The sequence below is a fragment of the Pelophylax lessonae genome, assembly GCF_965119305.1.
Source record: "Pelophylax lessonae genome assembly, chromosome: 6".
Taxonomy (NCBI): Eukaryota; Metazoa; Chordata; class Amphibia; order Anura; family Ranidae; genus Pelophylax; species Pelophylax lessonae.
Window position 1 is genome coordinate 241,979,612 of NC_138773.1, and position 14,491 is coordinate 241,994,102.

Here is a 14,491-nt window from a genome sequence, read left to right on the forward strand (position 1 = left end):
TAAAATAAGAACATGGAAGCTGCTGCCTTTCTTCTACTAGGCACATAAGGACTTCTGGCTTTTCTTTCACCTTTTGAATATTCTTGCTTGTTCTAGGTCAGTGACTTCAAGTATTGAATCTAAAGGGTCATCTTAACAGTAAGGCAACGAGGATTTTCAAGAGGAGGTTAACAATAAAGGACTCTATAATTTATAACTGGAGCTCAAGATCACCCATACAATATCTAAACATATCCTAAAACCTTCATAATTTAGTTAATGCTTTGTTACATATAACTTTTAAATGCTTTTCCCATTTTTTTGTTTTGCATTGACCCATATTGAAGTTTTGGATGTTAAGATTTTGTTTTGTCCTTCAGCAAGTCACGCAATTCTGCTTTGACTTTGTAACCAACATAAAAAAATTATATTTGGAATTTGATTGATTGCCTTGGGCAGCCCATTCACTTTCCTTTTCCTTCAGTTTATATGAATGAATTCCTGCATGTAGAATAATATAGAATGTGGCTGCACAGGAATAGGAAGGATTACTGAATAGGTTATTTTAATAATGTAACTTTCACATAAAGGACACAGGAAGACATTGTACAATTTGTGGGGCCTTTTTTTGCACTTATGAACAGTAAAAAAGACTGATTTGTAAGGAACATTATCTGCATGGAACATTGAACAAGAAAGCTCAATAGCTGGTGTCTTGACAATAACGAATTCCCGAGCACTTTCTTGGGTGAACAAGCTTTAAATTCACCTTTTATTGTACCATTTATGGGGCACTTGTTTTTTGTATCAGAAATGAATTGGAAAAAGATATGAATACATTGCTCACAGTGTGAAATCTCTGCTATATGCACTCTCCAAGCACGTAAATTCTAGAAAGAACACAAATAAATACATACAAATCATGCTTGTTGAAATCAAGTGCATATTGTGTTCAAGCATGTGTTCAGTTAGACCCAAAACCTTGCTAACATAAAATAATTTGTTTGGAAAATATTGAATCAAATAGAATACCAAAGCCAAACTCTGCCTTATTATTTTTTAGTAATTTATTATTTTTTTACCCTCGTGTGTATAAAACTTGTAACTACACTACTTACCTTCTTTAGGCCTCACGCACACTGGGCGTTTAGTCCCAGTGCATGGGGCTCCAGCATTTAGCTACAGATGGAGGGCACAGATGGGCAATCCAGCCCTGCAGCTGGCAGCCTGTCAAACTCTATTTGAGGCTGATAGCTGCTATGGCTGGAGAGGGATTTACAGTGCACCTAGCAGTACAAGCATTTAGGGCAGTATGTGCCTACGGACGAAAATAGTCCTTATCACAAACTTTACCATTTTTAAATATACCAGAGTGCAAAATTTTGGGGTACTGGAGGCAGCAACAGAGGGCGGCACATTTGATATTTAAACATTGTACATTTTGTGAAAAATAATATTTTTTTGTGTATGTAAACAGGATTTAATATTTATATTTGTTCTAATAGTTTCCATTTTAATACGTAGTGGTTACTGTTATCTTGCCACTGGATCCTCTACTGGTCCTGAAGAAGCTTTATGAGAAACGCATTGACCTAAGGGGACGATTGTTATGAGGCAATATATGAAAAATATCTCATACGAGGAGTAAAAGTAATAAATTGTATAGTGAATATCTGAAGGGAGATGAGATACCAGTTTTTAGGCTCATGTAGATCCATGTATTCATGTTTTAATCTCATCAATAAAGTGTTGTAAAATACATTTTGTTTGAAACCCATAAAATCTGTGTATACCTTTCTAGAAAACAACATGTTGATATAAAGTAAATCTGTCACAAACCTGGGTATTTCAAACTCAGAATATCAAAATGGCCCCACCGCTCCTGACTTCCAAATATCTATACTGGTCAGTGATCTGTGTTCCTGGATGTAAAGACCGTTTTTACATAGTAACCAGTGCCTATGGATGTTTTAGGGCCCATGCATACCTTTCCAGTGCAGTACATTGTGGTAAATCATGGCACTATAATTTTGTAAAGTACTTCAATGCACTAAGGCAGTTGTCTCCAAAATGCGCCCTCCAGGGCACTATTCCTCAAACTAACACCAGCAATGGTCCATTATTCCTTCCAATGACACCAACGATGGGGCACTATTCCTCCAATGACAGGGCACTATTCCCACTTCTACTGATCAGAGGTGCTAAGACAAAGGCATCGTTTACTCCAACTGATGCTGAGGCATTTTCTACTTCTGGGGAACCACAGTCTGCCCCCCCCCTTTTCTAATGTCTGAAGCACAATAAACTGGCCCTTTGCTTAGAAATTTTGGAGACCCCAGCACTAAGGCAATGCAGTTCAAGCAGTGCTTTGCAAGGCACAGTGATGCAGTACTGTGGATTGTGGTGCGCGGTGTGTTACCAAAAATATTGAATGCCCGTTTTTATGTTTTTGGGGCATTGCAAGGCCAACCATTTGAGCCTGGAAAAAACTGAGAAATAAGCACAATCCACATGCTCAGAACCCCTGTTCATTTGGGGAGACTATAATGATGCATGATTAGTGCAATAACAAGTGACAACCCACACACAGCTATAACCAATAACCAAAGCAAGAATACTCATCTACCAGGTATAAAATATGAACATATCATAAATTGAGTAAATTAATTAACCAAATAGTGCTGCTCAACACGTTTGTTTTTAGAATATGTATGTCTGTTTTAAAACATTTGTAAAATATTTGTTACATTTACTTCATTGTTTTTGTGCCGCTGTTTTTATCACTGTTGTCACTCGGTAGTCTTAATCATGTTGGGTGCTGCCTCTAACTCATACCTTTATCCTGCACCACCTATAAAAGGTTTAAAAGGACACGGGTCATTTTTTACAGCAGGCTGATGAGGATTTACCCGAAACACGTCCCTCCAACATTACTCCAGAGGGTGGACGTGGTCTGACAGGGGTTAGGTGACGGCTCTTCCGCAATGAGTTGCTCTTCCCCAGCTATAGAGGACATCATTGCTCTCCTGGGCCAGGTTCACAGAGACTAAGAGGATTTCCACTGACATGCTGTGCTGCTATATGCTCTGTCCAGCTCCCATCTGTGTGTGCAATACTATGGAATGTGTCTTTTTTTAACTTTGTGGTTTTAATTTACTGCGCTAACAAACTTCTTTTTGCGCTCGGCCTTTTCTTTTTATCTATTCGTTTGAATGGACTGCCTTAACTCAGTGTATGGTAACACATTGAACCAGGATGTCAAGGTCTGAATGGGACCTAAAAGTAATTTATAGGATATGACCAACCTGTTAATTTCTTCATTTACAGTCCATTGAATGATCATGTGAAGCTAACTTTTTTGCTAACTACATTCCTATTTTTGAAAGCTCCCATATCTATACAAACGCAGGCTGGGTGTTCACTAGTTCCATGCATTGCCTTTTGTATTCAACCCTGAAAAGGTTTAATATAGGTATTAAAAACAATAAAAGAAAATAGGAAAATGTGACAAATACCTGGCTGGATATAATGGGATTGTACAATTGTGGAGCTGAACATTCTAAGTGCTGTTTAATGAATCCATATCTATGGATAGGACATTACCCAGGAAAGAGTATATCAGTTGCAATTCTGTTTGATACATTTAATTAATCAATCATTTAAAATATATTTATTTGGCATTTCAGTGCATTAAAAAACTGATGTAAAAATACATTTTTATTGCTTGTCATGCTTCAAATTATAGGTTGTTTCCAGTTCGGTAAATATAAAGTCTAAACTCTGACTAAATTAGATAATGATGTAGCAGCTGTGCAGTAAATGGATTTACTTGATTTTACTTTGTGTTCTACACACCCTTATGAATTAAACTATATCTGGAATTTATCCTGCTTTTATTATTGCATTATATGTAAACCCAGCTAAATGACACTGGGGTTGATTTACTAAAGGCAAATAGACTGTGCACTTTGCAGTAAAAAATACCTAATCAATTTCAAAGAAAATACAAAGAGCATTTTTGCTTGCTCATGATTGGATGACGGAAATTTAGCAGAGCTTTACCACATTTACTAAGCTCTGGGGAAAATGAACGCAACTGCATTTGCAGAGTGCACAGAAGAGTTACCTTTAGTATATCAACCCCAGTGTGTAAAATAAACTTTCGATTTTTTTATTACTAAAATACAATTTTCATCTTTTTTCTTCCTTTTGTTACATCTCAGTGCTGCTGGTCATCTGCAGCCTCTTTTTCGCCATTTCTTGTCTACATGCATATGCTCCAGCTCCAGCATATGCTCCAACAACTGCTGAATGTCATATCTCAGGGTGAGTTTCCTGATGGTGACAACAGTGGCTGAAGCCTGTGCAATATTCATCAGCACGGTAGTCTACATTGGAAGAGCATATGATAAGTTGATGAAGCAAAATAATGCTTTGGAGACAGGGACAAAGCATTCTCACACTATAACAGGATATGCCTGAACTAGTACCTTAATGGCAGGATCACAAGGTATTATGTTAATAAAAGACACACGTTTAGAAATATTGGATGTCAATTTTAGTAATTGAATTTACTTTAAAACAACGATTGGGTTTATAACAACTTTCTGTCCTATGCAGTTGCAAAATCAACAATAGGCCAATGTACTGTATACTGTACATAATCATTTATTATTAGGAATTAACATGTACTACCTAAACTATAGATTTTTTTTTTATACATTGTAGCTACAGCCATTTTCTTTTCCTTGACATATTATAATTTTAGCAAGTAATTTTCTTAATGTTTCTTTTAGGATATTTGGTAAGCATTTATAGGGTTATGTACACAGTGGTAATTGTCTAAAAATATAGCACATATGTTTTTTCAAAGTGATTAGACGTGGAATACTTTTTAATCTCACTGTGAATTTGATTCAGTATCCTATGATCGACCTAACTTGCACCGTACGTGTCAAGAAATTTTGTAGGTTATGTTTCCAGATATATAAACAATAAAAGTTGTGGAGGCAGTTTGGAGAGTGTGTTTTGATTACAGTTTGTATTGGACTGTTACCGAATGCCAATTGGATGTATCTGCAGCCAGCAGCTGCAGTGGTATGTCTGGAAACTGGTTGTGTGAAAATACATTACTCTCTGTAGTCCTGAGAGAGAGAACAAGAAACAGCTCAGAGTCAAGAGGCTGCACCTCTAGCCAGAAGCAGTGTGGACAGCTACTGAAATACAATTGCAATGGATTTCATAACTCTCAGAATAAAGGTTTCGGTTGAGCAAGTTGTCTTGTTGAAAACTGTTACAGTGCTTCCTGATTAGTACCAAGAGCTTACTGTTTTTTCGTTTTCTTTTTTTAAAGGAAATTTTCAGTAGGAATTTAGGACACAGGATTTAAATTGTGTCCCCCTGAATCTTTTCTTGGCCCTTAGGAGTACATTATTATGGTGGCCACAAAGCGCAGTATGCCTCGAATAACTGGCTTCCCACCCTTTACCTGGTGAGCGGTGTGAGCCTGATCCAATGAAGACCCTGCTGTTTTTGATCAGAAAGAGCTTAAGGGATTTTGAAGTGTGGTTTACAACCCTCCATGAAGTATCAGTGACCATCTGATTGCTTTGGATTGAGCCTATATTTGATCAGGATATTGGACCTGTGATTCTCTTTTTAAAAGTTTGGTCTTCAGTTCTAATCTTGGAGACTTCTTTAATTTTCTTTTGAGTTGCTCTTTGGTTTATGGTTTCATATAAGTTTCTTTCCTGTTCAGATATTCAGATATGACTTTGGTCCTGAGGGCAACCAAGTATCTTTATTTTCAATAGATTTTATTGAGTTTTCAAAGAATATAACAATAGAACTGCATAAGAACTATCAAACAAACAGCAAGGGTTTGCATAAAACAATCAACATAGTAAAAATAATATAGGTACAAACTGACATTCTTTCCACAAATGAGGAAGTAGCAATGGCCTAACTAGAAGACGTAATGAAGTCAGAACGCCAAACCGGCAACCAAGTATCTTTAGGGCCATCTAGCCTTGAGGGGACAATGGGGGTGCTTCAGTTGAAAACTGTAGGATGAAAGCAGAACTCTAGTTTTAGATCAAATGGGAAAGGGCTAAAACCGTTGTCGTATTTTCGATATTGTCCCTGTTTGAGAAATTTCCCTACACATTACGGTTACTCAGACAGCAATAAAAATTATTTTTATTGGATTAGTGAAGGTTTAGGTTATGTGCCCCTGGACAATTATGATGTTTGGTCGTTCGATTTACTACTTTTAATGTCATGTATGACAGTTTGGCCATCTCTTTGATTCTCCATATTAATTGGAAATCGGCAGAAGATTTACTCCATTTCTGTTTCACTCCACCCTACGTCATCCACTGATGAAATGGGATTTCAGCAGTTTGCTAATCTATATGATTGGAAGGACTCCAGTCGCCTAAATTTGAGATCCATGTCTTGCTTGCACATCAGTCATTGCCTGGTTGAGGGGTTATTCTCTAGTTGATCACTAGATTCTACAGCAGACCTGAGATCACATCAAACTAACTCAACTTTCTATCATATTCAGTGCAATGGCACATTGATGTTATTACCTCTGATATCCCTCAGTCTCATAAGGTGTATGTGGCATGCCGGCACACCTCCAGTGGTCATAAACAGTATTACAGGGCTCGATTTGAGCTATATACTGTATACCACTGTAGCTGTGCAGTTATATATCCTAGTGGGTGGTGTGGCCAGCTAAGTGTGTTCTTGTCATTGTGCTGTTTTTATATGTTGTCTCACGTATTCTTTCACTGCACTTGATCCATTCATGTGAACCATGATCCCCCACAGCTGGGGGCCTTTTTTACATGTTATGTAATGCCCTGTTTTTCAATAAAGCTTAATTATTTTTGAATACAACAGTTGTGAGCATCCCTTCATGCAACCTCTTTTTTGGAACTGTCTATTTGGTTCCTTCCCTCTCTTTTTGTCATTAGTCTACCTGGTTGCGGTGGCTCCCTGTGCTACTACTCGACTAAGTGGGAATCCCTGCTGGGTCATAGGATGGTTAGTGACCACTTGTAAACTACAACTGGCCACACAGGTTTCCATACTAGGTTCATTGTATATTAGATTATGGTTACTTCCTATTTCCCTAATTCCCTCACTTTCTGTGTGGTCATTAGAAAATACACATGGAGTGGGTCTCCCAAACAGTAATACAGAGAGCCGTGAAAACCTCAAAGTCGTTCTATTTCTTTTATATCCTATGTGAGACCTTGTATTTTAGACTAGGGCAACATCTGTATAGAATTTATTTGGTCTCCTTGGTGAGGCAAATACAGCCATAGTCTATTTTATTTAATAAGTACTAGATACACCAGTTGAATTTACTTGTTTTTGGGATGCTATTTGACATTTAGGCTGCTCATCTACACAGCTGGATTATCGCAGAGTCCAGTAACAGAGTTCTAAAGAATATTATAACTTCTGGAGATTTTTATTTGTTCAGTCAAGGGACATCAGTAACATCTTGTGGCCCAGTTTTTCCTATCTTATCTGCCTCAGGGAGTTGTTCCCTTTGCTTGTAAACAACATCTGTGCCTACAAATTTGCATCATTGTTTCACCATGGTTTTCCGAACTCACATCACTATGAATATGACAGACATAAATAATAGACAGGAACTTAATGGGTGAAGTGGAAGCTAACCAATACAGTTTAGCTATGTGAAGAAGGAAAGAGATGACTCATACACAGTCAATGGCAAATTGTACACAGAATTGGTCACAGAACAGTTGTCCCTTGGCTTTCTGCCAATGGCCAAAAGTTCACATTACTTGAGGCTTTTCTAAAGCAGCTGAGGAACTGTAAGTATCAGCAAACAAGTATATCTCCAATACTGCATTAGAGTTTTGTTTTCAATCTTATATAATTACACAGTTGCACACATAGTCTGGCTGAAAAAAGACACAAGTCCATCTAGTTTAACCATTAGGTTATCGTGTTCTTTTAGGCTATGGTTGCATTAGGAAGCATGATGCTGCAGTGTTTATGGGTTCAGTTATTACCAAGGACACTATCTACATGGAGTTTGTTTATTTCCCCTGTGTTTACATGGGTCCTTTCTACAGTTATTTCTCACAACTCAAAAACGTACTAGTAGGTTATTTGGATCCTAAACAAGTAGCATTAAACATGCAGTAGAATCTTTGAACGAGACGAAAACGTTTTTGTTTTGCTGTACACTACTGCAAAACAAATTTGTGAAACTGGCCTATGTAGTTCATACTACTTTATCATTTATATATAATTTATTTATATAATAACTTTTTCATTTATAATTATTTGGGATGGGCAGAACACCCCCCTGTTCGGGTTCACAGCAGAACTCCTGAACAGGAACGGGGAACCACATTGAAGTCTATGGAAACTGAACAGGAAAATTCAAAATTTCCCATTTTGAAGGCTTTTATGCAAGTAATTGGCGATAAAAAGGGTCTGGGTACTGTCCTGGGGGACATGTATAAATAAAAAAAATATATATACTTTTTGCAGGAGCAATGATTTTATTTATGCTTAAAGTGCAAAAATATAAAAATGGAAAATTCCTTTTAAAAAAAAGTGCCTGGGGGTTCCCTTAATATGCCTGTAAAGTGGCACATCTGTAGCATGCATAAAACATGCTACAGCAAAAATGAAATTTTGAAAGAAAAAAAAAAACAAGTCAAAGCCCATCTAAAATGATTCGCGGTTACAATTGCCAGCACCCGGCAATTTATAAAATAAATTTAAAAACGGAGTGGGTTCCTCCCCCCATACCGGGCCTTCGGTCTACACCAAACTTCAAAAATCCCAAAATCCATACCAGACCCTTATCCGGGCATGCAGTCTGGCAGGTCAGGAAAGGGCCCCCCCCCCTGAACCATATCACGCAACACCCCCTCAACATTGGGGGGTGGATGCTTTGGGGCGGGGGGGGGGCTCTGCCAGCTAAACACCCAGTGAACACCCTGCAAATTCGGGTGTTCGGCGAATGGCCCAACAGACAAATGTTCGGCCCAAACTCATGCTGGGGCCGAACCATTCGCACATCCCTAATAATTATATAATTTATAATTTATGACGCATTAACATTTATTAGAGGTAACATTTAGCAAATTTTTTAATCACCAAATACACAAATATATTTTCTGAAAATAGTTTTATTTTCTAAAAGACTTTAAAATACTTTTAAATTAATATGCCATGTTGCAAAATAATGTAGAATTACTTTTAAATGTGGTAAACATGGCCTAATGCCTCGTACACATGATCATTTAATCGGACGACTTATCGTTCGCATTTTGTTGCATGATATTAGTATCGAATTCCACAATGCGTACTAAATGTGTGATTTTTTTCGTACAATTCTGGACAAGCTTTCTGGTTGCGTAGCTACGTATCAGATAGTAGTGAAAAACAAAAACAATGGCAGCCAGGCCTTTTCCAGGTAATTTTAGTGTTTCTGATCATGCGTGGTCTTTGTCTATTGATTTTTAGCGGACGCATACTGTACTGATTAAACGATTGTCGTTCGCTAGGCTATCGTACGACAAACGTTTTTCTGTTATTCCCTTCGGATTTTGTTGGATGAAATGTGGTGATCGGCTGTAGAAAGCTGTGTACTAACAATCGCATTATCGTACGATTAATTGGAAAGTGATTTTTTCCGTACGATTATCTGATCGTGTGTATGAGACATTACTAGAGAGTTTGATTTGTCTGTATAACTGTGGTGGGGTTGGGCACTGTAACAACTTCTGGGGTGGTGACTACCGTGAATAGTTCTATCATTTAATAAGTCACTGATGTATAAGTGCAAAAAAAAAAACTAACATTTTTCTAAATCAGTTTCTCATCATATACCTTTATAGCAGCGTTATCCAACCTGCGGCCCACAGGTTGCATTCGGCCCAAGATGGCTATAAATGCGATCTAACACAAAATCATAAACTTGCTTAAAAATGTTAATTTTAGGGGGGATTTTTTGGAGAAAAATGCATTTACATTTAGCAAACACATGCAGCCCAAGAACATTTTTACAATGTCTTTTTATTCATATTTTTTAAGTTTAATCTTCTCAAAGAAAAATATCCCACTCTTCGCATTCGTGGCTTATTCATGTCATCAATTTTTGTCAGCACCTATTTGTGGGCAACTATTTTTAAGAATGAAGCACATTACTAAAATACATTTTATTTAAGAATAAAAGCAACAAGTGTCATACTCACAAATGCATGGTATGTATATGCATATCATAGCAAGTGAGGAAAAATTGCCTCCAGATCTGCTGTAGTCAACCAGTAGCATGGGAAGACTCATATCTGTAATGACTAATGCATTTCAAGGGAGAACCCTTTTTATCAGAGCCAAAGTAGTGAATGACCAACCACTCATTTAAGTGCACATATACAGTATCTCACAAAACTTGAGTACACTCCTCACATTTATGTAAATTTTTTATTACATTTTTTCATGTTACAATACTGAAGAAATTACACTTTGCTACAATGTAAAGTTGTGAGTGTACAGCTTGTATAACAGTGTACATTTTCTGTCCCATCAAAATAACTCAACACGCAGCCATTATTGTCTAAATTGCTGGCAACAAAAGCGAGTACACCCCTAAGTGGAAATGTCCAAATTGGGCCCAAAGTGTCAATATTTTGTGTGGCCACCATTATTTTCCAGCACTGCCTTAACCCTCTGTGGCATAGGGTTCACCAGAGCTTCTCAGGTTGCCACTGGAGTCCTTTTTCACTCCTCCATGACGACAACACGGAGCTGGTGGATGTTAGAGACCTTGCGCTCCTCCACCTCCCATTTGAGGATGCCTCACAGATGTTCAATAGGGTTTAGGTCTTGAGACATACTTGGCCAGTCCATAAATTTTACCCTCAGCTTCTTTAGCAAGGCAGTGGTCGTCTTGGAGGTCGTGGATAACCTGTGGATATGCACTCAAAGGGCGAGACCTGTTCTGAGTGGAACCTGTCCTGTTAAACTGCTGTATGGTCTTGGCCACCATGCTGCAGCTCAGTTTTAGTGTCTTGGCAATCTTCTTATAGCCTAGGCCATCTTTATGTAGAGCAACAATTCTTTTTTTTTTTTTGAAGCCTCAGAGAATTCTTTTCCATGAGGTGCCATGTTAAACTTCCAGTGACCAGTATGAGAGAGTGAGAGCGATAACACCAAATTTACCAAACCTGCTCCCTGAGACCTTGTAACACTAACAAATCACATGACACCGGGGAGGGAAAATGGATATTTGGGCCCAATTTGGGCATTTTCACTTCGGGGTGTACTCACATTTGTTGCCAGCGGATTAGACATTAATGGCTGTGTGTTGAGTTATTTTGAGGGGACAGCAATTTACACTGTTATACAAGCTGTACACTCCCTACTTCACATTGTAGCAATGTGTCATTTCTTCAGTGTTGTCACATGAAAAAGATAATAAAATATTTACAAAAATGTCAGGGGTGTACTCACTTTTGTGAGATACTGTATACTTGTATCATTCAATGTCCACATTGATAGACCCCACCACCCTCAAATAATTAGGGGATGGGATCACAACTTCCAACATCTATATAGACCATGATACTTGGATTAAATAGCAGCATATATACCAAACTAAATGCATTTCACTTATACACACAGTACAATAAATTACTTAGTCCTTTGTGATGGAAAAGTGATGCAAATACATGTGTTTGTTAGTGTACATCAAACCTTCCAGACCTGATTCCTGTATTAATGTGGACACTGTATCATATGTGTATATATGTGCACTTAAATGAGTGGTTGGTAATTCACTAATTACCCCTGACACCCCTGATGACGCTAACCTATAGCGAAACCGGTCGGGTGACCCAGACGTGACGAGACCACGCCCCCAACAAGCCGGCTACCTAGATACTAACAGCGAGGGAGATGTTCGTTCGTTTCCAGCGTACCTGTAACCTTTAGATGCCTTGAATTCACATCGCAAATGTGAGTGGTTTTATCTGCTTTTTACTTTTAAATAAATGCCTTGTATACGGAGTTACACTATGTCCCTGTCGTAATTTGTTTCCCACTATGTGGACATCGCCATTGAGAGTTTAAAGGAGACATCCTGTGGCCATCCTTGGCATTACACTTAAGCTTTCTGTGGTCTACTCATTAGCTTGAGAGACCTACCCGTTCTGGTAAGCAGCCATCTGATTTTCCCTGGGTGATTTACACGTTGGTGTCTATTATATTTTTACAAGGAATTGCGTGGATGCACTCTTTGGGATCTTGTGGCACACCTTCTTGGATTTTCTCCTAATTTTTGCATGGACTTTATTGGGATTTAATTTAATTATTATCCTAATTTTTCACTTTATTATATTTTACACTGGATGATTTATGATTTATGTGATTATTGATATACACTGGTGAAATTCACATTTTTAAGGAATACTGATTAATTTCTGGTTACCTTATCCTGACACACATACAGAGTGATATATATATTTTCTGTATTATATATTTTTTGTATTTTTTTGGTGATTTCATTATTCACTATTTTTTAGCGCAGCACATTTTCGTTTAATATTCACTATGGGTTTTTTCTGTGATTCCTTTGTGCAGCAGCTCACCCTACAATACTAATTTTTTATAATTATATTAGCGCAGAAATATTCACTTTTATATAATTCACTAATTTGATGAAGCTCTGAGAAAGTGGGTTTCTCCCTTAAAATGGGTTAACCATTACGAACACTGCCTGGTCTTCCAATACTACTGGTTGACTACAGCACAACAGACATGGAGGCGATTGTTCTCACTTGCTATGATTTGCATGCCAAGCATTTGTGAGTATTACACTTGTTGCTTTTATTCCTAAATAAAATGTATTTTGGTAATGTGCTAGATCGGTGCGCCCTTCTATTGTTGTTGTGCAGTCCATAAGGATACCCATTGTCCTGAGGGGGCAGCAAGGCTTCTGGCGCTGATGAAGAATCCATATACTTTATACCTCTAAGCTTATCACTCAAGCACAGGAGAGCAGCTTTTGGATTACAAAGAGGCAGACTGTCAGCACTATCTGCATGCCATGCCTACTGAGAGTTTTGCAGTTCCTCCCAGTGTTACTCGACTATATAACTTATCATCTTGAGTCTCTGAAGGGATCCTTCCTCCCAATATGTCACTTTTGAAATTGAGAGTGGCACAGCAAGATCGTGTGACCTGACCTAAAAAAAAACAATTGTATAGAATTGCACATTCCAGGGAAATCTCTGCTGAATTAGGTCTTTAATCTGTCCTTGACTTCCACTTTCATTTTTAAAATTGTGATAGAGGATTCTTTTCCCTGTTTTATTTTATAGTAAAGCTAAGGTTTTCCTTACAAGTCTGTGCAAAATCAGTTACCGAATGAAAAAAAACAAAACGTGAGTGATGACTTGAGGGGTCAATATCAGAAAATGATCTGGTAAATTAAACAGACAGCTTTTTATTGGCAGGGCATTTTTTATTTAAAAAAAAACAAAAAAAAAACGGTTAATATCAATTGCAAATTGCTTTTTCTATGTATTCATAACTGCTATTAGTCACATCAATCAGAGTATGGTTATAGTAGCTTTTTTTTTTTATTTTATTTTATAGGTTATGCAGATGTACCTCCCATTTTGTGGAATTGCCATATCCAATGCTCAACTTTTTTCTGCCTCAAGAAAGGAATATGACAGGAGTCGGGTGAGTGTCTTTGAGTGTTTAATTTAGTAGACATTTTGGTCTTTAACAGCAATGAAAAAAGTACGGAATGAATCAAGTAGACATATTAGGTTTTAACAAGTTAAATTGAATAATTCATGTCAACTAACCAGCAATCATCCTTCACTGCTTTGGCTTCTGTAAATTGATAAAAGTTGAACTCTGATCAGTTACTGTTGATATTTAATATTATAAGAGCTTGTGTGCCAGATAGGGATAAGTAGAATGGACCTTGATTCCTTCACAAGTTCTACATGTTAATCCAGACATCACTGAAATCAATGGCAAAATCAATTTAGACTATTAGGCAAAGTATTTGTAAATAAATGTAAATGGCATTGCCCACGTCTAGGGGAGACATGTACCAATACAAATAAAATAGCATAGCAGCAAGGTGAAATACTACAAAAGCTCAATTCCTTTTAAAAACATGCCTGGGGAAGGGATGCCTTAAATCTGCCTTTGAAGTGACACACCTGTAGCAGCAAAATGGAAATTTACGAAGAAAAGAAATGCTGCTTAAAGGGGTGGGTGGCTGACTGATGGTCATGACCACATTTTTTCAATATTATTAAATAATATGGCCATGGCCCCTGTTTAGTAAGTGGTGTCAGCCACCATCCTCATCCCAATGCTCACATTCAGCTGTCAGCTGAGAATCTTCCCTGACAGCTGAATAGCTGGGTGAGGTTGTGTCATTGGTCACTAGGAAGCCAGCAGCCGCCGGCTCTCTAACAACCAT

At 37.7% G+C, this 14,491-nt stretch overlaps 1 protein-coding gene across 1 annotated transcript in view; it reads left to right on the plus strand.

The window, feature by feature from the left end:
• Window positions 1-14,491, plus strand: part of PDE11A (phosphodiesterase 11A) — an 830,139-nt gene that overhangs the window by 369,015 nt on the left and 446,633 nt on the right. The window contains exon 3 of the mRNA XM_082260061.1: window positions 13,642-13,731. Within this exon, the coding sequence (XP_082116187.1) occupies window positions 13,642-13,731 (90 nt within the window). The remainder of the gene's footprint in view (window positions 1-13,641; window positions 13,732-14,491) is intronic.